Genomic DNA, 24,105 nt, shown 5'->3' with positions numbered 1-24,105 from the left:
AAATAGAGTATTTTTTTAAATACTCAATCCAAAAGAAGGCACAAAAGGAAATAAAAAGAAAAACAGAATAGGTGGGACAGATGGAAAGTATTTAGTAAGATGAGTTATTTAAACCCAAATGTATCAGTAATTGCATTAAAGATGAATTGACTAAATTATTCAATTAAAACATAAAGACTGTCAGGCTAGCAATGAAACAAAACCCAAATATGTGCTGTTTCTAGAAGACACCTAAAACATAAAGGTAGAGAAAGGTTCACCATGAAAGGATGGAAAAAGATAAAAGACTTACCATGCAGAACTGTCCAAGAGAAAACTAGAATATTAATATCAAACATCGTATGCTATAAGGCAAAAAGCGTTATTAGAGATAAAGCAGGACACTTTTTTAGGATAAAAGACTCAATTTACTAGACAAGTAAAACAGTTCTAAATCTGTGTGAACCTAATAACATAACCTCAAAATGTATAAAAGCAAAAACTGACAGAACTACAAGGATAAATAGACAAATCCACAATCATAGTGGGAGATTTCAACATACCTCTCCCAATAACTCATCAGAAAAAAAGTATGCAAGGATAGAGAAGATCTGAACACTACAGTTAGCACACTTGCCCCAGTGGCCATCCATAGACCCCTGCACCCCACAGCTTCAGAGACACCCAGCAGGGGTGGAATGGCAGGGCTGTCACAGGGAGGGAGGGTAGAGTCAAGGATGACTGCCAGCTTCTGGGCTCAGACCCTTGATGGATGAGGATGCTGTATCTAGTTATTTTATCTAATCTAGAATTGCTGCCCACTTATTAGATTAAAAAAAATTGAGGGAGGTGCTAGAAGCTGAGAGTCTGGAGAGGGAATGCAAAAATAATAATTGTTACAATTTATTGAGTGTCTTCTATGTGTTAGGCCCTGTGCCAGGTGCTTTATTTTAATTAGCATTAATTCTCACTACAATGTGGTTGTTTATATGTCCATTATATAGATGGGGAAACTGAGGCACAGAGAGGTAAAGTAAGTTGAATAGGATACCATCATTATCCTCAAAGGAGCATAAAAGCTCCCGGAGGAGAAGACAAGTACACAACAATACAAGGGCAAGATGAAGAAGGAGCGTGCGGGCTGAGAACAGGAAGCTTCCAGTCTCCTAGGCAGCCGCCGGGGCCCCAGCTAGCCCAGGCAGGCCCAGAGATGGGAGGAGAGGCTGCTCAGAGTCCACATGAGTGGTCCCAACACTTAGGAGAATTCCCCAGCCAATTTTGAAGCAGACTGTCCCTCCTGAAAACAGAAAGGGCCTGGCCAGCACCCCAAGGGCAGTGCCCTGGGCACATGGCAGCAAACAGTCACCAACGGCTGACCACCAGCCCCTCAAGAGGAAGCCCGCTCTGTGAGTGTCGAGGGTCCCCAACCCCAAGAGCTCACCGGCCAAAAAGAGCAAGGTGACGAATATATTTCGCCTCAATACAGGCTTATGGTTAGTAAAGGCACTGGGTTGGGGGGCGGGTTAGGCTCATAGGTTTCAAGATGACTTCTTCATGGGTTCTGTTTCTCTCTTGTGTACCTAAGTCCTTGGTTCTGGCCAACAGTTCTGAAGCTGGTCACTCCCAGTGCCCCCATCTCAGAGACTTTCTTACAAGCCCAAAATGATCACCTTTCTCCTCCCACCTGTTTGCCATGCTGGAACCTCCCCCTTTAAACCATAGCTCAAGGATACCTCCTCCAGGAAGCTCTCCCAGATTGATCTGCCTCACTCTCCCCACCCTGTCATTCTTTCCCAAAGGCTGTGCTCCTCGCTTCACTATACTGACGTGGTCTTCTCCCTACTCAGTTCCAGGCCCCCCTGCTGGCATCAAAGCTGTCCCTTCGTCTGCCAGCAGTGTGGTCGTGTCTTGGCTCCCCCCAACCAAGCCCAATGGAGTGATCCGCAAGTACACCATCTTCTGCTCCAGCCCCGGGTCTGGCCAGCCGGTAAGTGGGGCCCAGGGCTGAATGATGAGGGGGGCAGAGAAAGGAAAAGGTACCCGCAGGTCAGCTGACTTCCAGGCCAAACCCTGGGGCTGCTTATATCTGCGCTTCTACCTGGATGCATGGATGAGAATGGGCGCTGGTCACCCAAGACTGAAGTCTTACTCAATGCCCATCTTGGGTCAGACCTCTGTTCCAGGGCTGCAAGATTGTCACAAGCCCTGGAGGCTCCTTTGACTCAGGGGTCATGACCAAGTAGGCAGGAAAGGAAGCCCAGGGCCTCAGCTCATCTGGTCTGGCTGACCCAGGAAGCTTCTCACAGGCCCCAGAGCTGTTGACTGGGGACTGGCTGGTCCATGGCCTCTGGAAATGAATCGCTTTTCAGCATGGTCGGTCTAGGCCTGGAGGGATGCTGGAGCTCTGCCCTGAATGGCCCCCTCAGCGTGGAGCCAGCTGAAGCAGGAGAAAAGATGGAGGACAGCTGAGAGGAGACAAGGGCATCTCTCTGGGCCAGGGCCTGTGCCTAGCCAAGGAGAGGCCATTGAGAGACTGCAATATCTGCCCCAACCCGGCAGCAGAGGGGCGGCCCCCAGGCTGGGGCACAGTGCAGAAGGCTAGCCCTGCCCTTCCACTGAGAGCTGAGAGGGGTCAGAGGGGCCACACAGAGAGGAAAGAGAGGATGGGGGGGTGCGGTGGAATATGCAGCCATATCCCATTACATGCATCCTCCCCTCTGCCTCTCTCCTATCTCCAGCCACTCAACCACAGAGTTCTGCTGGGTGACTACTCTGGAGCACACCTGTTCTAGTTACCAGAGCAGGGGCAAAGATAAAGATTCCTGCCCTCAGGGAGCTTCTAGTCTAGTGGGGAGGCAGAGGGGTGTGCACTGGAGAGCCGTGAGTACTGTCCGGGCGATGTGCTCAGGGCAGGGAGAGCAGGAGCAGCAGCGGGAGGCCGGCTTCTCCCCTCCATCAGCAACTTGGGTTGTGACAGCAGCCCGAGCATCTGCAGATGAGCTCCTGGCAGCCCGGAAAGCTGCCCTGAAATTGCTCGGTAATTGTGTCATCATCTCCTCCTCTGCTCTCTGCTCTCCTGTGGTCTCTCTGAATTACCCTCTGAGTGGTAGGTGACCCAGCTCCTCGCCAGTGAGGCCAGAGTTCTATTACCAGAGGGGAAGCCCAGAAATGTCTTTTCAGTGACTCCGTCCCCTCCTCTCCATCCCCACAGCCACTACCTCACATGCAGAAAAGCACACATATCGTGATTGTACAGCTTCGTGAGTTTTCACAGCACGCCCAAGCAAGCAGCACCCAGAGCAGTGAACAGGACGTGCAACACCCAGAAGACACCCCCTGCCCCTTCCAGTCACCACCCTCCCCCCAGGGTAACCACCATCCTGACTTCAGATTGGTGTTGTCTCTTTGTGTATGTTATATAAATGGAGGCATACCATTCGGCTTCTTTTACTCAACATTGTTTTGAATTTATGCATTTCATATTGCGTGTGGCTGTAGATCATTCACTCTCTCTTCTGTATAGTTTTCAATTATGTTCACATATCACAACTCATTTCTCCATCATGCCATCCATTGATGGGCATGTGGGTAGTTTTCCGGTGGGAGCTCTTACAAACCGTGCCGCTGTGAACATTCTCGTACACGTGTCTTGGTGCCCGTGTGTGTGCGTTCCTATTGGGTGCGTACCTAGAAGAAGAATCGCTGGGTCGTGGGGTCTGCACATGTTACAGTGAGGACACATGCCATTGTTGGGTGGTTGTGCCAATTTTCCAATCAACGTTTTCCACCATGTGTTCTGCCCCTCTCTCCCTTCTCCCCCCACACACACATTCCAGGCTCTCTAAGGTTACACTAAGCTTGTCACCATTCTGGACACTCACTAGGCCTTTTTACACCCCTGCATCTCTGCCCCTGCTGATCCCTCTGTGGCCTGCCCTTCATCCTCTATCATACAGTGCGTGCATCAGATGGCAATTAGCTGTTCACATGTCTGTCCCCTCACTGGTCTGTGGGGCCCCGTGAGGACAAGGGCAGCATTGATTCATCTTTGGGTCCCCAGCTGCCAAACAATGGGCCTGGAACATCATGGTCACTAAGTACATGTTTGATGAATGAATTACTAGCAGCCTGGCAATTGCAAAGCCTTAGACAGTGGGCACATTTCCCTTCATGAATGGATGGGAGAGAGTCCTCCATTGGGTTTGTGTAGTCATTTCCTCCTCTGATAATGAAGTCTTTCAAAGGGATTGGTATCCAGGAGTGCAGCCTCCTCATTAACTCAGGCTTCAGGAGCCCCCAGTCGACTGGCTGGGGACCCCTGTCCCAGGCACCAGAGCAGAGCTCTTGGTCCCCATCCCCTCCTCCTGCTGCTGGAGACCCTGGGAGCCTCCCTCCTTCCTCTTCATGTCCTGAGCACGTAGGAACCTCCTCTCTCCTGGAGAGATTTCACAGAGTGTCACACGTGGCCAGGTGTGCTAGTATCATGAGAACTTCAGCCACGTTGGAGGGGAGGGACTGGGCTTAGTGAGGGTGTGATGTTATCGCTTTGCACAAATATATTCCAAATTCCAAACAACTCCTTTACAAATTCATTTATGAAGGAGCGCCAGGAGTGGGTGCTGGGATGAGGGCATACTCGTGTATTTGTGACAGTGCAAAATCGTGGGTATGAGTGTGGGGTTAGAGGCAAATGCACATGAGTCTGAGTGTGTGCGCCCATACTGGAGTGTAGGAACACGTGTGTGCAGAATCCTCAGAACAGATGTGGGAAACTGCATATGGTATCAGCTCCCGGGAGGTTCTGCCCTGGGGGTGGTCAGAGTGCATTGAATCCTGTTAGAAAGTTTACCAAACATTTTAATACATTTGTTGTTTTTCTCTATCAAAATAATGCAATTTTATTGTAGAAAATTCTATAAATATATAAAAGAATAGAGAGGAAAGTAAAAATTACTTGTACTCTCATTCCCTAAAGATAAACACTGGCACTGTTTTGGTATGTAGCCTTCCAGTCTTTGATCTGTACATCTATTATGGGGTTAGGTGTTTTTTTACAAAATTAAAATAGAATTTTACATAATGTTATATAATCTGTGTTTTGCATGTAATATATATAGGCCCTTTTCCACACCATCAAATATTCTTTTAAAACATGATCTTGAATGCCTGTAGGTACATGATCTATTTAGCCAGTGCCTCCATTATTCCATATTTAATCTATTTTCAAATTTTCACCATTATAAATAATGCTTCAGTGAGCATTCTTCATAAAATTCTTTATTCACATGTTTTATTATTTTCTTAGGGTAAATTGCTATAGGAATTTCTGGGTCACACAGAGTATGAATATTCTTAAGGTTTGCATACATATTTGCAAATTACCCTTCAGAAAATTGGCACCAATTTATGCTTCCACCAGCATTGTAAGTACATACTCGTTCCTTGTGCCTGTGCTAATCCTAGTTATTATATATTTTTCATTTTTGCCAGTTGGATTAAAAAAAAAAAGTTATTTTAAGTTACATTTCTTTGATTACTAGTTAGGTTGATTATTGTTATATGTTTATTGACTGTTTTTCCCATCTTTGGGTAATTGTCAATTCATGTCCTTTGTCCACTTTTTATTTGGGTGTCATGGTTTTTTTCTTATTGATTTATGAGTGCTCTTTACATATTAAGGATCAGAACCACTTTTGCTCATATAGGTTGCAAGTATTTGCCAGTTCATTGCTTGCCTTTTGATTCTATTTTTGATGTACCATAGGTTTTCTTTTTATATAATTTGAATTTATCAATCATTTCCATTTATGATTTTTGCTTTTATTTTGGTGATTAGAATGACAAATATTTACCTATAGTTTCTTCTCTCATAGTTTTACCCTTTTTTTTTAACTTTTGATCTACTGGGATTTTATTTGGGATATGGTTGTGTGTTTTGAAAGTGATTTCAGGGGATCCTTGGGGAGTCCAGGCTATAAGGAAGGCACCTAGGATCTGGGTAAGATGCTCATACCTTCGAGGGGAAACCAAACATTTCCTGCCCCATACAGACACAAATGTACACTCAGGTACACACTGACACACACATGCAAGTACACTCTACTTTTCTCCATACATGCACACACATCCCTTTCCCCTCACAGAAAAATGAGCCAAGAGAAGAACGTGTCCCAGTTTACAAAGGACACGCACACCCCGTGCCTCGTGTATGCCTCACTGAAACCACACAGGGTGGGCAGAGCTGTATTGCTTTCCTATTTTGCAGGAGAGAAAACAGGCCCCAAGAACCATGAGAGACACTCTGGGTCATATGCCTAGTGAAAAGGGCAGGCAGATATTGAAGCCACTACACCACCCACTTCATGCACAGATATGAACCACAGACACACACACAGGGCCCTGAGGGCTACAGCCTGAAAGGACTTCCCAACTACCAGGGTTCAGGGTGGCTCTGTGCCTGTCCTCAGCAGGGACCTCCTGGGTTCAAGGCCAGATCTCCATGGGGGAGGCAGGAAGAGGAGTTTGCCAGGGAGCTCTGTGTATGTTGTGGAGATGCCTGTCCCTTCTCCCTAACGTGTCCCTGCAGACAGCCTGGGGCCAAAGAGGATGTTTTCTCCTGTTATAAGTCATTGGGCCCCCTCAGCCCTCCCATGGGGCACAGAGAGTGTCCCTCTGTGACCCCGTATCTGTCTGGAGCGCTGTCTCTCAGCGTGTGCATGCATGCATCTACATGTCCTTGTGCGTGTGAGCGTGTGTGTGCAAGATCCCGTGACTGCAGAGATAACTAATTATCAGCTCCTTCTGGCCTCAGGGCCCCCCATCTGTTTTGGGGGCTGCTCCCCCTCCCTAGACTTATGCCCTGTTTCAAAGAGGCCCTGGTGCCTCCTTTCCCTTCCCTGTGGCTGACCAAAAAATAAAACAAAATGAAAGTCAGCCCCATCCTGCCTGCACCAGGGAAGGGGCTCACAGGAGGTCTGCAAACCAGGGCTTATCAAAAGCTCCTTCTCAAATTCATTTCAATATCTGAGCCTCTGGTTTCCAAGGCAACATAATCTTTTCATCAAAGCAACTGGTAAAACCACTGGGATCCGATATTGTTTTGTTGGCAACTTGTCAAAACTGTCATTTGGTTCAAAAAAAATTTATAGATTTATATAACCTGCAAATATATACAGTGATCTATACCACTAATAATCACTAATAAAGTGTTGCCCAGCGAAGCTCCCATAGCTCCCTCTCCCGCCCCCTCCTCCCCGGCCGGGGTGCCGCCTACAGAATGAAGGAGGGGTAATTAGACGGAGGGCTGAGAGGTGACTGAGCAGGGACAGGCTGGGGGAGCCTGTTTACAGCCCTAATAAGGCAAACACGGTAATTCAGCTGCTTCCCAGAGACTCCTTTTCCTCAGGGTTTTCCTGGGACCCTCCCTCCAGCCTTCCTTCTGCTGGCTCCCTCTGTCTCTCCCCGAAAACACTCACGTTCCCTGGCCTGGAGCCACAGTTGCCAGCGCCTGGATCAGTCAAAGAGGTAAACTGAGGCTTATGCAGCGACACCCCAGAGCAGACCCGTCGGTTCCCAGGGCCGAGCCCCATGCAAACTCTGTTCAGTTTGCTCCAAAACAAGGAAGAGCAAACAGCAGGATCCTGCCTCCCCAACCCAGCCATCACCTCCTCTGAGCCCAGGGCCCGGAGGAAGGTTGGAGTTAGAGGCTGGAGGCTCGAGGGCCTTGGTCCTTAGTATTTCCTCCCCTCCGCCCCGCAGGCTCCCAGCGAGTATGAGACGAGCCCAGAGCAGCTCTTCTACCGGATCGCCCACCTAAACCGGGGGCAGCAGTACCTGCTGTGGGTGGCGGCAGTCACCTCCGCCGGCCGGGGCAACAGCAGCGAGAAGGTCACCATCGAGCCTGCCGGCAAGGGTGAGCAGCATGCGGCTGGGCCAGGGGGGCAGAAGCTGCCAGAAGCCCCCTTCTGGAATTCTGGTTCTCCCCTAATAGGGGATGTCTCCCCTCCACCCTGTCTGTGACCTGGCTGCGAAGAGCTGGCCGGCCACCTGCCTCCCTCCTGCATCCGCCAAGACTGGGCCTCTGCTGCCCCCTGACTCCCGTACAGACGCACAGCAGGCTCGAGGCATCGCTACCCAGGGGCGGATGGGCCTGGTGCACCCTGGTCCCCCACTCCAAACTCTACTCCAGGGCTGAAAGGAGAGGGAGGGAGCCCCACCCCCAGCCCACAGCGGAGCCTCTGTCCCAACGCACAGCTCCTCCAGAGGGGGCTAGGGCGGGGTACACTGCTTCCACAGAGCAGAGAGCTGCGAAGAGAGCCCCCTCATTCCAAACCCTGGACACCTTGGGCAGAGCGATCTTACTGATCGCTGATTCAGTCGATCAACAGACATTTACAGAGTACAGACTGTGAAGGGGGCTCTGGGCTAGATGCTGCACACAGGGTGAATAAGACTGTCTTGTTCTCAGGGGGTGCCCCACCGAAGCCCTGACCTGGGCATAAGGGTGCCGTGGGGACACGTGCACCCCCACTTTACAGGGAATGACAGTTCTGAGGCCTCGACCCCAGATCAAGACAGAGGCGCTGTGCAGGGATGCTAGGCTGCCCTCTGTGTGACCCCGGGGCCCAGGAATTAGCCACACACGCCGTGACTTCAGCTCCTCTGCTTTGAGTCTGCGCCTCCCTGGGCCCTTCCTCTGGGCCCTGCCTCCTCCCACAGCCACCTGACTCTCCAGCCCTGGGGCCCAGGACCAGGACTCGGATGGGGTGGTGCCTGCCTCAGCCCAGCCAGCCTCCTGGGGTGACGAGCTTCCTTTGGTTGGGACACATGAGGCATCAGCTGTCCCCTGCCACAGCTCAGTCAGCTAGCATTCAGTTGAGGGCCTGCAGTGGCCAGGGCCCTCCACCTGCCCTGCCAGTAGGGTTTGTCACCCATTTTACAGTTGAGCACTCTGAGGCGGGAGTGGCACTGCCTGCAAAGACAGCTGAGAGCCATGGGTAGCTCTTCTGGTAGTTTCTTACCTCCCCGGTCCCCCTCCTTCCTCCCAGGGGCACTACCAACCCCTTCTCCTGAACTCGTCCCCTTCAGGAGGGAAGGGGCCTAGAGCTTAGGATCCTCCCAGGACAGCTTGCAGCGGCACAGAGATGGGGTCCAAGGGCCTGGGCGTCTTGGCAGAAGGCTGACCCCTTCCCCGTGGGCGTTAAATATAACACTCCCAGAGGGCTTTGTACTTCCTAGAACACATTTGCACGTCCTTCTCTTCTGTCCTCACAGCAACCCTGTGAGGCAGGACAGACAAGCGCTGCTATTCCCCTCTGCACACAGTTACACTCACACGCACACATTCTCTCACACATACAGACACTCTCTCACATACACACTCACACATACACACACATACACACACACACATTCTTTCACACATACACTCTCACATACACACTCATACATTCTCTCACACATACAGACTCTCTCACATACACATTCACACATACATTCTCTCACACATACAGGCACTCTCACATACACACTCACACACACATTCTCTCTCACATACAGACACACACTCACACACACATTCTCTCACACATACAGACACTCTTGCATACACACTCACACGTAGACATTCTCTCACATATACACTCTCTCACACATATGCACATTCACACATACATATCCAGTCTCTCACATATACACTTTCACATACACACACACATTCACACATACACATACACATTCTTTCACATATACATTCTCACATACACTCTCACACACACACTTTCACGCATACATACACATTCTCTCACACATGTACACATGTACACATGTGTGAGATACACATTCTCCTACACTCTCACACATGTACACGCTCATTCACACGTACACATACACATTCTCTCATACATACAGGCACTCTCTCACATACACACAATCACACATACACATACCAAGACACAGAGAGGTTCAGGAGCCAACCCCAGCCACGTGGCAGAACCAGGTCTAGAACCGCGTCTCTGGAGAACCTGGCACCATCCCCAAGACCCCCAAGACTTCTCTCTGCGCCGGTGGAGGCCATCTTATCTTGGGCCCCTCTGCTGGGGTCCAAGTCCTTCCAGCCACTGGGTGGTCCTCACTGCCCCGACAGCCCTTCTCCTTCTCCCCAGCAGCTCCTCCAGACCTCCTCTGCTCTCCCAAGCCCCATGGCCCCGGCACTGCCCTCACAGGAGAGGAACCTCCATTTCCTGCACCCGAGCCTCTGCACTGTGCTTCCTTGACTGCCTCACATCTTCCCTCTCCCCAGCAGGGGCCCGCTCTGGCCCTCTGAAGCGCTGGTCGCTTGGTTAATCCAACGCCTTTACCTCTGGGCCTGGAGATCTCTCGGGTACCCGATTCCCTTCTCACTGGATCCCGACACCTTTGTCTCCCCTGCTCTCGGTGATGCTGCTTGTGCTCCTGTCTCCCTCGGGACAGTCTCTTCTCCTCTGTGCCTACATGATGTTGACCCCAAGGCTTTGCCACTTCTCTGCCAATCTACATCCCCCCTCCTGGTGACCTCAGTCACTCTGCTGCTGACTCCCACTTCGGCGTCTGCAGTTCAGCCATCTCTCTTATGCTCTGGAACATTTATATCCAACTGCTTTCTAGCTGCCCCACGTGGGGCTCCCCCAGCTTCAGCGTGAGGCAAAGTCTTCCGGTCTCTCCGGCCTACCCGCTCCTCCTGCATGAGCCTTGTCTCTGTGAGGGCACCATCACCCACCTGGTCGGCCCAGCCGGAATCCTGGCAGTCATCCTCACCTCCTCCTCTATCTCTTCCCAAAACCAGTCAGAGCCCAAGTCCTGGCAGTTCTTCCCCTGTGCCCCTAACTCCCCCTCCTCCCCACGGTCATACATCACCTCCGGCCTGCACGCTGGCCGCCATATTGTCGCTGGTCTGCATCCTTCAGGATCACCTTCACCAAACAAATCCTCTACAAGCAGCAGGGATTTATCTAAAACTCTACTTGGAACATATCCCCACTTACGTATAAGCCTCCAGCGGCTCCTCCTGACCTCAGGAGGAAGTCCTGCCTCCTTGTTCTGCCAGCAGAGCCCTCTGGGCCTCTGCTCTTGCTCGCTGCTCCAGCCCCGCTCTTCCCCTCTCCTTCACTCACCCTGGGCTTTGGTCACCCCAAAGTGTTTGCAGGCCTTCACACTTGCCATGTGCCTCCATGTCTCTACTCAGTGCTATTCCCTCTTCCTGGCATGCCTTTCCTCCTCTGCATAACGAATTTCTTAGCCTTCAAGATTCAAGTCAGAGCTTCCAATTCCAGAAGCTTCCTCAGCCATCACCTCCACCACCCACTGAAGGGACAGAGTTCATTCCTCCATCTGTGCATTCCCATGGTTACCTGTACCTGCCCTTGCCATTGTGTTTTTCACCCTGTAATGATTTTTTTTAAGTATCTGTCTCCCTCTCAGACAGTGAGCAACTTGAGGACAAGGAATAGATCTTATTCATTTTGTAAATCCTCAGGGCTTCATGTGATAGCTGGCCCATAACAGGTATTTGATAAATGTTTGTTGAATCAATGACTCCCAGCTGATGTTCCCTGTACCCACCCCCTACGCCAAGCCCAAGGTGGAGGTCAGGTAGGGGAGGGATGACTTGAATTGTAAATTCATGGAACCCTGAGGAAGGAGGGCCAGGGCAGTGTTGGGCGTAGAAGTGGGGAGGCCCTCATCCTCTCCTCCCTGTTTACAGCCCCAGCAAAGATCATCTCATTTGGGGGCACGGTGACGACACCCTGGATGAAAGATGTCCGGCTGCCTTGTAATTCAGTGGGAGATCCAGCCCCTGCTGTGAAGTGGACCAAGGACAGGTGTGTGCGGGACCCTGGAGGGATGGGTAACCCCCAGAGATGGGCATAGTAGATGAGCCATGAAGAAGAGAATTGGGTGTCCCTCCCTTCTAGCCTACTCACTCGCCTTCAAGCCCTATGGAGGCCCTGCCGGATACATGGCTACCACTCTCACAAGCAGGCCTGGCCTCCCTGGCCCCCTCTGTTGGGAGCTCAGGATCTCTCTTCCTGGGTGGTTGAAGAGGCCAAGGTTACTGGATATCCCCAGTAAATGCTGAGTAATACCCAAGAATCCAGGGTCCCCTAGCAAGCCTCCTTCTGCTCCCAGCTCTATTTGCCTACAGACCTGGGAGTTGCCCCAGGAGGAGGGATGCTTGCCATAACCCATCCCTCCCGTCCCCCGCAGTGAAGACTCAGCCATCCCCGTGTCCATGGATGGGCACCGGCTCATCCATACCAATGGCACGTTGCTGCTGCGCGCTGTGAAGGCTGAGGATTCAGGCTACTACACCTGCACGGCCACCAACACTGGGGGCTTTGACACCATCATTGTCAACCTTCTGGTGCAAGGTGAGACCCCATAAGGCAGGCAGGGCTTGGGTGGGGACAGGGATAGAGAAGGGGTAGGAATGCCATTGTGTAAGAGAGAGGGTTGTTGAATGGAAGAAAAAGACCAACCACTGGGGGAGATGGACCCTCAGTGGAACAGAGATGGCACATGGAAGAGGAGGCAGGAGGGGTGGAGAGAATGAGCAGGAGTTGCGGAAGGACCTAGATGGCGGAAGCCAGTCATTGCCCTCGTCCCACTGGGTACCGCCGTCCCCCCATCACCAGAGGTTGACCCTTTGTGGTGAGGGCTGGTGGCTTTCCCTCACAGTTCCCCCGGACCAGCCCCGCCTCACTGTCTCTAAAACCTCTGCTTCGTCCATCACCCTGACCTGGATTCCAGGTGACAATGGGGGCAGCTCCATCCGAGGTGAGAGGGGTCTGGATGAGGAGGGGGAGACAGGGGAAGGAATTCTGGGCCCAGGGGCAGGGGAAGGGCTTCACCCACTCCCACCACTTGTCCCCACAACACTCAGGAAGTGATGGGGCGGGGGGCGATTCAGACCCCAAGGAGGTTACCCAAGTGCCATGGAAAGTACACGGTCCTAGGGTCTGGGTTTTAGAACACCCAAAGCCCTTGCCACTGGTGAGCTGTGTGAACCTGAAGAAGTCTGTTTACTTCTCTGGGCCTCAGTTTCCAAATCTGTAAAAGTAGACAATATGCTTCTCAAACTTGAATTTGCATGTGGATCACCAGGGGTCTCGTGAGAATGCAGATTCTGATTCAGGAGGCCTGGGGTGGGGCCGAGAATTTGGTGTCTAACAACTCCCAGGGGATGCTGACACTGCCTGCCAGGGGACCACACATGGAGTAGTAGGGTCTAAATAGGATCCCTGTTAAGCCTCCTAGCTCTGGTTTCTGCTCCCTTCCCCACCTTCGCTTCTACACCCCAAAGCAAGCACAAAAGAGAAAGAGAAATAAAGCTCACCCAAGGTCCTTCCAGTTTTGCCTCTAATTTGCATCTGCCCCTCCCAGTGACCAAAGGCCCCACTCTGCCCCCTGCCCGGAGCCCAGCCCCCATGATACCGGCTGGGGTGTCCCAGGCCCCACCCTGCCCCCCTGAGCCAGGCCAACCTCCCGGACAGGCTTCGTGCTGCAGTACTCGGTGGACAACAGCGAGGAGTGGAAGGACGTGTTCATCAGCTCAAGCGAGCGCTCCTTCAAGCTGGACAGCCTTGAGTGTGGCACGTGGTACAAGGTGAAGCTGGCCGCCAAGAACAGTGTGGGCTCTGGGCGCATCAGCGAGATCATCGAGGCCAAGACCCACGGGCGGGGTGAGGCCGGCGATGAGGGTGCGGGAGAGATGGGCCCGGGGAGGAGGAGTCGGGGAGAGGAGCCCTGGACATGGGGATGAGGATGGCTGGGATGGGGAAGCAGGGAGACTAAAGGGAGACACTCTCTTAGTTCCCATCACTACAGCATCTGGACGAATCTCAGTAGGAAAAACAGGCCCCACTTCCCTGCCAGGGGGTGGCAGATGGGTATCCGTCCTCTTCCTTTTCCCACATTTCTCTTCCTCCTTTGCTGAGGGCTTCTCTCCAGGTCCTTCTCTCTCCTCCTCCCCTTCCTCTTCCTCTGTCCGCTGGGGCATCCCTAATCCCATCCGTGCCAACCACTGATCCCCTAGAGCCACTGCAGTCCCAGCTCCCCAGTGAAACCCTTCCCAGCCTGGATGAACGAATCCTCCACCCCCTCAGTCTCTCTAACTTCTCTCTGCCTCTGGCCCCCAGAGCCCTCCTTCAGCAAAGACCAGCACCTCTTCACCCACATCAACTCCACGCATGCTCGGCTCAACCTGCAGGGCTGGAACAACGGGGGCTGCCCTATCACAGCCATCGTACTGGAGTACCGGCCCAAGGGCACCTGGGCCTGGCAGGGCCTCCGGGCCAACAGCTCCGGGGAGGTGTTTCTGACGGAACTGCGAGAGGCCACGTGGTACGAGCTGCGCATGAGGGCTTGCAACAGCGCTGGCTGCGGCAACGAGACTGCCCAGTTCGCCACCCTGGACTATGATGGCAGTGAGTCGGAAAGGGTGGGAGGGGCAGCACAGGGCCTGGAGCAAGGTGTTGCCAGGGAAGCTGGCACAGAGGCAGACACATAGACAACAAACAAATAGAAACATAGGCAGGACGACAGTCAGGGAAAAGGCTGGCAGACAGGTGAATAAGCAGGCACAGGAGCAGGCAGAGGGAGCAGCCGATTGGTAGGCAGACAGCTAAGTGGGTAGATACCCCAGTGGCCAATACAGACAGACAGACAGACAGAGAGGCAGACAAACAAGTCAGTAACACTAAAGGCAGAGGGTCTTCGAAGGTGCAGTCCTTGTTCTCCATTGCTTCAGAGAGATGGAGAGGGAGAGACGCAGTTGAGGCCCTGCCCTCTAAGGACCCTCTGCTAATATGGTACAATAGCCAGGATGGGCTGGCCTACGCTGCAATAACAGATAAACACGAAAAGCTCTGTGGGGTAACCCAATAAAGATTTGTTTCTTGGGGCCGGCCCTGTGGCTTAGTGGTTAAGTTCGGATCCCGGGCGCGCACCAACGCACAGCTTCTCCAGCCATGCTGAGGCTGCGTCCCACATATAACAACTAGAAGGATGTGCAGCTATGACATACAACTATCTACTGGGGCCTTGGGGAAAAAGAAAAGGAGGAGGATTGGCAATAGATGTTAGCTCAGAGCTGGTCTTCCTCAGCAAAAAGAGGAGGATTAGCATGGATGTTAGCTCAGGGCTGATCTTCCTCACAAAAATTAATTAATTAATTAATTAATTAATTAATTAAAAGATTTGTTTCTTGCTCTCATAAAGTCTTGGGAGGGTTGGCTGGCCACTACCTTATAGCTATGCCATCTTGAACATGTAGCTTCCAAGGTCACCAAGAAGAGAGAGAGAGAAAAGGCACACCAATTCTTAACTGCCTTGGCCAGGAGGTGATGCTCATCACTCTATTCACAGTCTGCTGTCCGGAAGTAGTCCCATGATTCTAATCTAACTGCCAGGAAGTCTGGGAAATGTAGACGAGCACATGGATGTTTGGTGAGCACTAACTGGTATCTGCCACATGGGGACACCTCATACACATGCACACACACACACACCTGTGCACTCATACATGCACACATATACACATGCATATACACACACATACATTAAGGGAACATAGAAGGCTGAATTCATAGTGACGAGTTGTCACAGCTAAATTTTAAGTCTACCTATGTGTTAAGGAAACAGAATAAATGTGGTATCAGAAGGGAATGGGCTCGGGCCGGCCCGGTGGCTCAGCGGTTAAGTGCACGCACTCCGCTGTTGGCGGCCCCGGTTCAGATCCCGGGCACGCACCAACGTACCGCTTCTCCGGCCATGCTGAGGCCACGTCCCACATACAGCAACTAGAAGGATGTGTAGCTATGACATACAACTATCTACTGGGGCTTTAGGGGGAAAAAATAAATAAATAAAATTATAAAAAAAAAAAAAAGGGGGGAATGGGGCTCAAACAAGGAAGGCTTCATGAAGGAGATGACTCTTAGGTGAGGCTTTGAACCAGGCAAAGATCAGGGCTTGGCAGAGGGCTATGTCAGCAGAACTTACTGCCTCCTTGCAGGCACCCAAGGTTAGCAGATGTTGCCCACAGAAGGGGAGCAGAGAGAAAATGCAGAGTGTTGAGTAGCTTTTGTCTCCATCTGGGGCAGAGAACCCAGGATCCCACTGCCTTGACTTCTCTCTACTGTGATTGTCACCATCTTCCCACCACTTTACCAGCTGGATGGGGGAATCTAAGCCCATCAATCTGCCCTCTAGAAATGAACACTGAACTCCAACAGGCAGGAGACTATCTCTGAGAGACTTCAGGGTAATTCTAAAACAGACCCAGGAAGTCATTCATATCATAATGCAGTGTGAAAACTATACAACTGTTTATGGCTGTCCTGATGGGACCAGAATTTGTGGTAGGAGAGGCGAGGGTCAGGGCTCTGTGCCGGGAAGTGGAGGTCAGAGTGAGACCAAGGGCAGCAAGAAAGATCAAAAGGCTACCCCACCCAGGGGACTCTGCAAAGCACCCAACTCATAAGGGACATCTGACTCTCTTCTTCACCCCCATTCAGGCACCATCCCTCCCATCAAATCTGCTCAAGGTGAGGGGGATGACGTGAAGAAGCTGTTCACCATTGGCTGCCCGGTCATCCTGGCCACGCTAGGGGTGGCACTGCTCTTCATCATACGCAAGAAGAGGAAGGAGAAGCGACTGAAGCGGCTCCGAGGTGGGCAAGTTTCCTATTGGCTTCCCCGGAGGGAGTGTTGACCCTCAGCCACACTGGCCACCTTTCACTGGCTCACCTCCATCTGGACAAAAAAGAGTGCCCATGTTCCCTTGAAGGGAAAGCTGCCATTCCAACCTTCTGAAAACTGAGTTGTTCACTGCTTCCTCCTCTATGCCCCAGGACTTTGTGCCTGCCCTAACCAGGGCTGACTTTTAAGGTCCACAATGGAAAAGCATATTGATTGTTAAAATATTTAAATATTTCCATGTTGGTTGGTAAATAGATGTTGCTCCCTTCCCTGGATGCTCCATTCTCTCACACAGGATCCCCATGACTTTCCTAGGACCCAGCCACTAAAGAGTAGACCTATAGATGGTCTCTAGGACCTTGCTTAGTTCTGACTGGGTAGTTTCCATGCCATGTCAGATGTTAAATATTTTGAATATCATCCCTTGTCCCAATACCTAATACCATAGACTGGCATGAATGTGTCTGATTTACCTCGATTTGCTCAGGGCCTAGTTGACGGATAGATGATTGGATGGATAGGTGATTGTAGGGATAGATAGATGGAGAAGTGGATGGATGTATGGATGGTTGGATAGACAGTTGGATGGATGATTAGATTGTTGGCTGGGTGGGTGGGTGGGTGGGTAGATGGATGGATGGATGATCGATCGATTGATCAATTGATAAATGAATGGATGGTTGGGTGGATTGATGGTTGAATGGATGAATGGTTGGATTAATGGATAGATAGATGGATACTTGAATGGATGGATAATAGATGATTGTATAAATGGTTGGATAGATGGATAAATAGTTGAATGGATGCTTGGATAGATGGATGAATATTTGGATGTATATACGGGTGATAAGATGGACAGGTGATTGTATGGTTGTATGGAAAGATGAATGAATGATTAGATGAATGGTTAAACAGATGAATGGATAATTGGATGGATGGTTGGATGGATGATTAGATGATTGGATGGGTTGTTGGTTGAATGGATGGATGGTTGGATCAATGGATAGATGGATGGATAATTGAATGGGTGGATGACAGATGAATGGATGGATAGTTGAATGGGTGGATGATAGATGAATGGTTGGATGGGTGAGTGGATGAATGGATGGATGGTTGGATGGGTGGATTGACAGGTAGATGGATCAATGATGAATGGACAGATGGGTGGGTGGATGGATGGTTGGATGCATGCATGCAGCTAGATTCACTCTGACAGATCATTCTCAGTTATCAGAGGTCTAACATTAACTAGGCCCTTTGCTTTTCTTCCTTCTCTTGTCAATTCCTAACCTGAGAGTCCTGATCCTATTCAAGGCTCCTCTGGAGATGAAGCAGGGACCCCCAAATCCATTCATGGACTTTTTGGGGAAGGTGCCCTAGAGAAGGAAATGAAACCTCTTAGTTGATAGTCATCTTGGGCTGCCCACTGACCACCTCTACTTCATCCTCCACTCTCTCCTCTCCCCAACAGATAAGTGAGGATAGACCCTCCACTGATGCCCATTCCCAGCCTGCTATGATGTCTTATTTAATTAGAGTCAATTCAGGAAGCAGATGGAATACTTTATATACTCTCTCCTTTGGGAAGGACCTCCCTGTTAGATAAAAATCTGAGGAAAAGAAAACAGACCTGAGCCAAATCTTGAATTGGGAGCAGTAAGACCTTATCATGTTTTGGACTGTTTTAGAAGTCCTTATATTTCTCCCTCTTCTTCCCAGGATACCAGCCCTAGCCCCATTTTAGGGAATTCTCCTACCTTGTTTCCCATGCCTTTTTCAGTTCAGAGACTCCATTCTCACCCAGTCCCCTCTCTCTACTGTTTTGCAGATGCAAAGAGTTTGGCAGAAATGTTGATAAGGTGGGTGTCACATAGCTGCTTCCTCTCTTCTTCCCTCTGCCTTCTCCCACCTGCAGAGGACAGGCTTCTAAGACCCCACTGTCCTGAAAAATCCCCTCCCCCAACCTCTTATGGCTGCTGAATCACCCACTTCCAGCCCTTCTCCCCACAGCAAGAACAACCGAAGCTTTGACACCCCTGTGAAGGGGCCACCCCAGGGCCCGCGGCTACACATTGACATCCCCAGGGTCCAGCTTCTTATTGAGGACAAGGAGGGCATCAAGCAGTTGGGTGAGTGACAGATGCTATGAGCTCTCTGTCCTGCTCTGAGTGTGCTTCCCCACGCCACAACCCATGAAGGGCAACCACCAGCCCTCACGACAGTGCCCAGGATTCTAGCAGCAGCCCCATCAAGAACTCAACAACCTCAGAACTCATTGCAGCTTCTCTCAAGGGCTAAGTTTCCTCCTCTGTCTAATGAGAAGAATTATCATGGTCTTTCTGGGTCTCAACGTTGGATAAAGACAAAGAGAAATTTGGGAAGTCCAAAGAGAAAGACTCCTGCTGATTGTCCTTCTTCCCCCAGGAGATGACAAAGCCACCATCCCCGTGACGGATGCTGAGTTCAGCCAAGCTGTCAACCCTCAGAGTTTCTGCACCGGTGTTTCCTTGCACCACCCAGCCCTCATCCAGAGCTCAGGACCCCTCATTGACATGTCTGACATCCGGCCAGGCACCAGTATGCATTATCCCCGGGGAGATAGCCCTCCTCCCACACAGGGTGTCTTGGGTACAATATGGGGCACAGATGATAAAAGGAAAAAAAGGAGGGAGGAACAGCATGGAAGAATGGAAAGAGCACTGGAGTTAGTCTGGTACCTTGATTGCTGACTTACTAGCTGTGACCTTGGGCATATTGCTAACTTTATATCTCTACGGGCCTCAGTTTTCTTACCTAGAAATTTGAGAGGGTTGGGTGTTCTTGCTCTCCAAAAGGCCTTCTGCCTCTAGCACTGTGATTCTGGACATAGGAATAGAATACGTCAAGGACTGTAGGGAATGAATGGACAGTCAGGAGGCAGCAGGAGAGGAGGTGATATTCTTCCCCAGGCTGAAAGAAAAGATGGGGTAAGTGGGGAGGACCAGGATGCCACCCACTACCCCCCTGCCTTGACACTGTTGCTCTTCTCCTTCGGGGCCAGCTATATGGTCAGGAAAGGCAGCATGCTCAGCATTCCCAAGGGAGCTTCTGTGGCTGCTTCTGCCTCCTCCCTTGCTCCCCACTGCCCTTTCTGGTAAGTGCCAGCTGCCCAAGCCTGAATGCCCTGGGTTGGAGGGTGCTAGCTCTTGCTTCCTCTGTGCAGATCCAGTGTCCAGGAAGAATGTGAAGTCAGCCCACAGTACCCGGAACCGGTACTCAAGCCAGTGGACTCTGACTAAGTGCCAGGCCTCCACACCCGCCCGCACCCTCACCTCCGACTGGCGCAATGTGGGTTCCCAGCATGGTGTTACTGTCACTGAGAGTGACAGCTACAGCGCCAGCCTCTCCCAGGACACAGGTGAGCCCAGGGCCCTGCCTACACCCTGCTCACTCTTCTCCAGATCCCCCATCATCCAGTTCCACCTTCCATTGTCCCAACTCCTACCCCCCAGCTCATGAGCTCCAAGGCACAAGTCAGTTTCGTTTCCAGCTGGCCATTGACTTACTGTGTGGCTATGACAAAAATGCTTGACCTCACTGAGCTCTGCTTGGTCAAGGATTTCATTTTGCTCTCAAAAGGCATCAGAGAAAATGGTACACGTGACACTTGTTGGAGAAAGGGCTGAGTGTTTCAGGGGTTGGTTGCTTATGTTTAAGAATGAAAGATGTTCTGCCCTTCATTAGCCAATGATCCCACTTCTGCCACCACTGCCACCTTCACAGGATCTTCTGAGCCTGGTCCACTCCATGGCCAGGCTTTCAGATGGCTGCTGGGTTTAGGGGTAGGGGAACTGCTCAGTCTGGGCTCATTTACACCCTTCTCCCCATAACCCACAGATTTCCTCTTAACTCCATGCCTTCCGTCTCCCCAGACAAAGGACGGAACAGCATGGTGTCCACTGAGAGCGCCTCATCCACCTACGAGGAGCTGGCCCGGGCCTATGAGCATGCCAAGCTGGAGGAACAGCTGCAGCACGCCAAGTTTGAGATCACCGAGTGCTTCATCTCTGACAGCTCCTCTGACCAGATGACCACAGGCACCAACGAGAACGCAGACAGCATGACGTCCATGAGCACACCCTCAGAGCCTGGCATCTGCCGCTTCACCTCCTCCCCACCCAAGCCCCAGGATGCTGACCGGGGCAAAAATGTGGCTGTGCCCATCCCTCACCGGGCCAACAAGAGTGAGTGCTAGACCACTTCCCCTGCTGTGTCCCCTGCCCCCAAACCCCGTGAGCCCTGGCTAGACCTAGCCCTATAACAGCACCTGGATCCTGCCAGCCCAGCTAGGCTCCTTGGCAGTATGGGGCGGTGCAAAGAGCAAGGACCTGGGAGCGAGCAAATCACAGTCCACATCTTTGCTCAACCTCTTAATATCTTTTTGGCCTTGGGCAAGTCACTTGACCTCTCTGGCCTTAATTTTCTCATTTGTTAAATGCAAATGATAGCATATACTCTGCGTTGTCATAATGAACATTAGAAATGCTATACATGCCTGCAACATAGTAGGTTCTTATTAAGTAGTGATCATTCCCTTAATCTGAAGCTATGCCAGGATGGAAAGAGACCTTTATGGCGTCAGCTGCCCAATGGCCTTTGGTCTCAGTGTTGTTTGAACTTAATCCAGACCCAAAGGAGCAATCCTGGTAGCCTAGCCCATTGTGGCCAAAACTCATGGTGGGCAATGACCTAGCCTGACTGGAACTGTCTCACTCCAGGGGTCTGGCCAGAGCATAGGCCCTTCAGGGTTGGCGGGGCAGGTCTAGGATTACCAGGGGGCATGAGAGAGGGAGTCCATCAGCAGACATTGGGGCCACAGTGTACAAGGCCCAGCTGTCAAACCATGCAGAATCTGGTCTGCTCAGACTGGCCTTGCTAAGTGGCCATGCTAACCGGGGGGGCTTGGGGTCACCTAGAAAAGAGCCTGGGGTAATGGAAAGTACCAGGACTTTGGAGACTAGCAGCCCTGAATGCTGCCCCTGCCCTTCTAGCCGTGTGAATTTGGGCAAATTACTCAATCTCTCTGAACCTCAATTTCCTCGCTTGCAAAATGTGGGCAGGTATTAACCTCTCCAGGGGGCTGTGGGGACGAAATGAGATCATCTAAGGAAAGTACTTGGCACAGTCGACAGGATAGACGCACGTTCACAGGCAAGGGTGCTCGCAGAGCCAAGGGATCAGGATGTGGAGGTCCTGGAGGCATGTCATAGGGAGGCAGGTTAAGAAATTAGGAACATTTCATGGGCCTGGCCCGTGGCCCAGTGGTTAAAGTTCCGTGCATTGTGCTTCCACAGCCTGGGTACGTGGGTTCAGATCCCAGGCGTGGACCTACTCCACTCACCAGCCATGCTGTGGAGGTGTTCCACATATAAAGTAGAGGAAGACTGGCACAGATGTTAGCTCAGCGAGAATCTTCCTCAGCAAAAAAAAAAAAAAAAAAATTAGGAACATTCCACCTGGAAAAGAGGGGACCAAGGAGAGGGATGTGGAAATGTAGCTGACTTCAGACATCTGAAAGCCTGCTGTGGGAAAGAGGGGGAGGTCTTGATCTGTGGGTCCAGAGGATAGAATCAGCCTCAATGCAGGGAAGTGAGAGGGAGTGACAGTCCTTTCCTCCTCAGGGTAAAGAAAAGCTTTCTAAGGGCCAGAGCTCTTAGGAAGTCCTTGCCTTTAGACATGAGCTCTCCGCCAGCTGAAGCTGACCAGCTATAGTGATCGTGTAACAATAAGTATCAATTTGTCGAGCAACTACTGTATGTGCCAGCCTCTGTACTGACGCACTTTCCACGCTTTATCTCATTCACTACTCACAGGAATTCTGTAGGGAAATGGGATTATCCCCACTTCACAGGTAAGGAAACTAAGGCTCAGAGAGGTCAAGTAACTGATCTTTCCTGGATCTTGATTGCCCATCCCATGGAGGGGCTGCTATGCCAGATCAGGGAGAAGATTGAGGGGTGGGGAGAGGGTGAACAAGCTGGTTTCCAGAGGCCTCTGCCCTGACATCCTCTGCTTCTGTGATTCCAGGTGACTACTGCAACCTGCCCCTGTATGCTAAGTCCGAAGCCTTCTTCCGGAAGGCAGATGGTCGTGAGCCCTGTCCCGTGGTCCCACCCCGCGAGGCCTCCATCCGGAACCTGGCTCGAACCTACCACACCCAGGCTCGCCACCTGACCCTGGACCCTGCCAGCAAACCCTTGGGCCTCCCACACCCAGGGGCCCCGGCGGCCGCCTCCACAGCCACCTTACCTCAGAGGACTCTGGCCATGCCAGCCCCTCCAGCCGGCACAGCACCCCCAGCACCTGGCCCTGCCCCTGCCGAGCCCCCCACTGCCCCCAGTGCTGCCCCTCCGGCCCCCAGCACAGAGCCTCCGCGGGCCGGGGGCCCACACACCAAAATGGGGGGCTCCAGGGACTCACTTCTCGAGATGAGCACGTCGGGGGTAGGGAGGTCTCAGAAGCAGGGGGCTGGGGCTTACTCCAAGTCCTACACCCTGGTGTAGGGGCACAGCGAGGAGAACAGCCCTTCGCGTGGACCTGTCTGCACCTCCAGCCCTCACACACCAACTTGGCTGTTTTCCTGCATTATTTATATTAAACTGACAAAAACCAACCAACAACGAAAAGAAAACCCCCCAAGTCATGAACGCTTGTACATAGAACTCTTTTGTACAAATGAAACTATTTTCTTCTTCTCCATGAAGCCAGGGCACAAAGAATTTGACAGTACAAGTCAAATCCCACCCCCACCCCACAAAATATGCGTGGAGAGATATATACATATATAGAGAGCGAGGAACACGTCGGACAAGCTATGTATCTATATATTTCTCTCACCTTATTTTGAGACAGAGGCACAAAGACCCAGCAGTTTTTCCCTCCTACTCACCCTCCCTCCAATCTAGGTGGTTTTGACAAAGACCAAACTCCCAACTCAGAGACACTGCATGCGATTTTACTGTTCCAAGAAAACCAGGAGTTGCTTCAATTTGCAGATGCTTATGTGTTAATACCTTTTTCTATGAAAAAAGACCCAGCGCCGTGTGCAATAAAGGTTATGTTTCTACGTGGTGGCTTTTTTCCCTTCTGGCAAGGGCCAGTGGGGAGCAAGGGAGGAGAGGCCCCTCTACCAGGCCGTCTGTCCCTCAGGGAGACTTTGAGAAGCCAGGGCTTGAGCTCAGCACGTTAAACTTTTCAAAAGGCTTTCAGTTAGCCAAGGTGCATCCTTGAGCACCTGGTCTATTCTTAGATCTATGCTGGGCCCTAAAGGGGACCAGCTGTGTGGCTTTGTGCAATCTTCTAAACCCCTCTGAGTCAGTTTCCTTATCTATAACATGAGGCAACTTTGGT

The 24,105-nt window shown here is 51.4% G+C and overlaps 1 protein-coding gene across 1 annotated transcript in view; it reads left to right on the top strand.

The window, feature by feature from the left end:
• The window catches only part of DSCAML1 (DS cell adhesion molecule like 1), a 347,767-nt gene extending 323,952 nt beyond the window's left edge, over positions 1–23,815 (top strand). The window contains exons 20-33 of the mRNA XM_087433751.1: positions 1,827–1,966; positions 7,738–7,891; positions 11,720–11,837; positions 12,223–12,386; positions 12,694–12,792; positions 13,509–13,697; positions 14,154–14,441; positions 16,533–16,688; positions 18,545–18,575; positions 18,727–18,845; positions 19,141–19,293; positions 19,919–20,113; positions 20,628–20,939; positions 22,783–23,815. Coding sequence (XP_087289877.1) covers positions 1,827–1,966; positions 7,738–7,891; positions 11,720–11,837; positions 12,223–12,386; positions 12,694–12,792; positions 13,509–13,697; positions 14,154–14,441; positions 16,533–16,688; positions 18,545–18,575; positions 18,727–18,845; positions 19,141–19,293; positions 19,919–20,113; positions 20,628–20,939; positions 22,783–23,258 — 2,594 coding nt within the window. The 3' untranslated portion in view covers positions 23,259–23,815. The remainder of the gene's footprint in view (positions 1–1,826; positions 1,967–7,737; positions 7,892–11,719; positions 11,838–12,222; positions 12,387–12,693; positions 12,793–13,508; positions 13,698–14,153; positions 14,442–16,532; positions 16,689–18,544; positions 18,576–18,726; positions 18,846–19,140; positions 19,294–19,918; positions 20,114–20,627; positions 20,940–22,782) is intronic.
• Positions 23,816–24,105: the final 290 nt, after the last annotated feature.

This window comes from Ceratotherium simum, chromosome 7 (genome assembly GCF_057802395.1).
Source record: "Ceratotherium simum simum isolate JZ-2026a chromosome 7, ASM5780239v1, whole genome shotgun sequence".
Taxonomy (NCBI): domain Eukaryota; kingdom Metazoa; phylum Chordata; class Mammalia; order Perissodactyla; family Rhinocerotidae; genus Ceratotherium; species Ceratotherium simum.
This window is presented reverse-complemented; position numbering and strand designations above follow the sequence as displayed.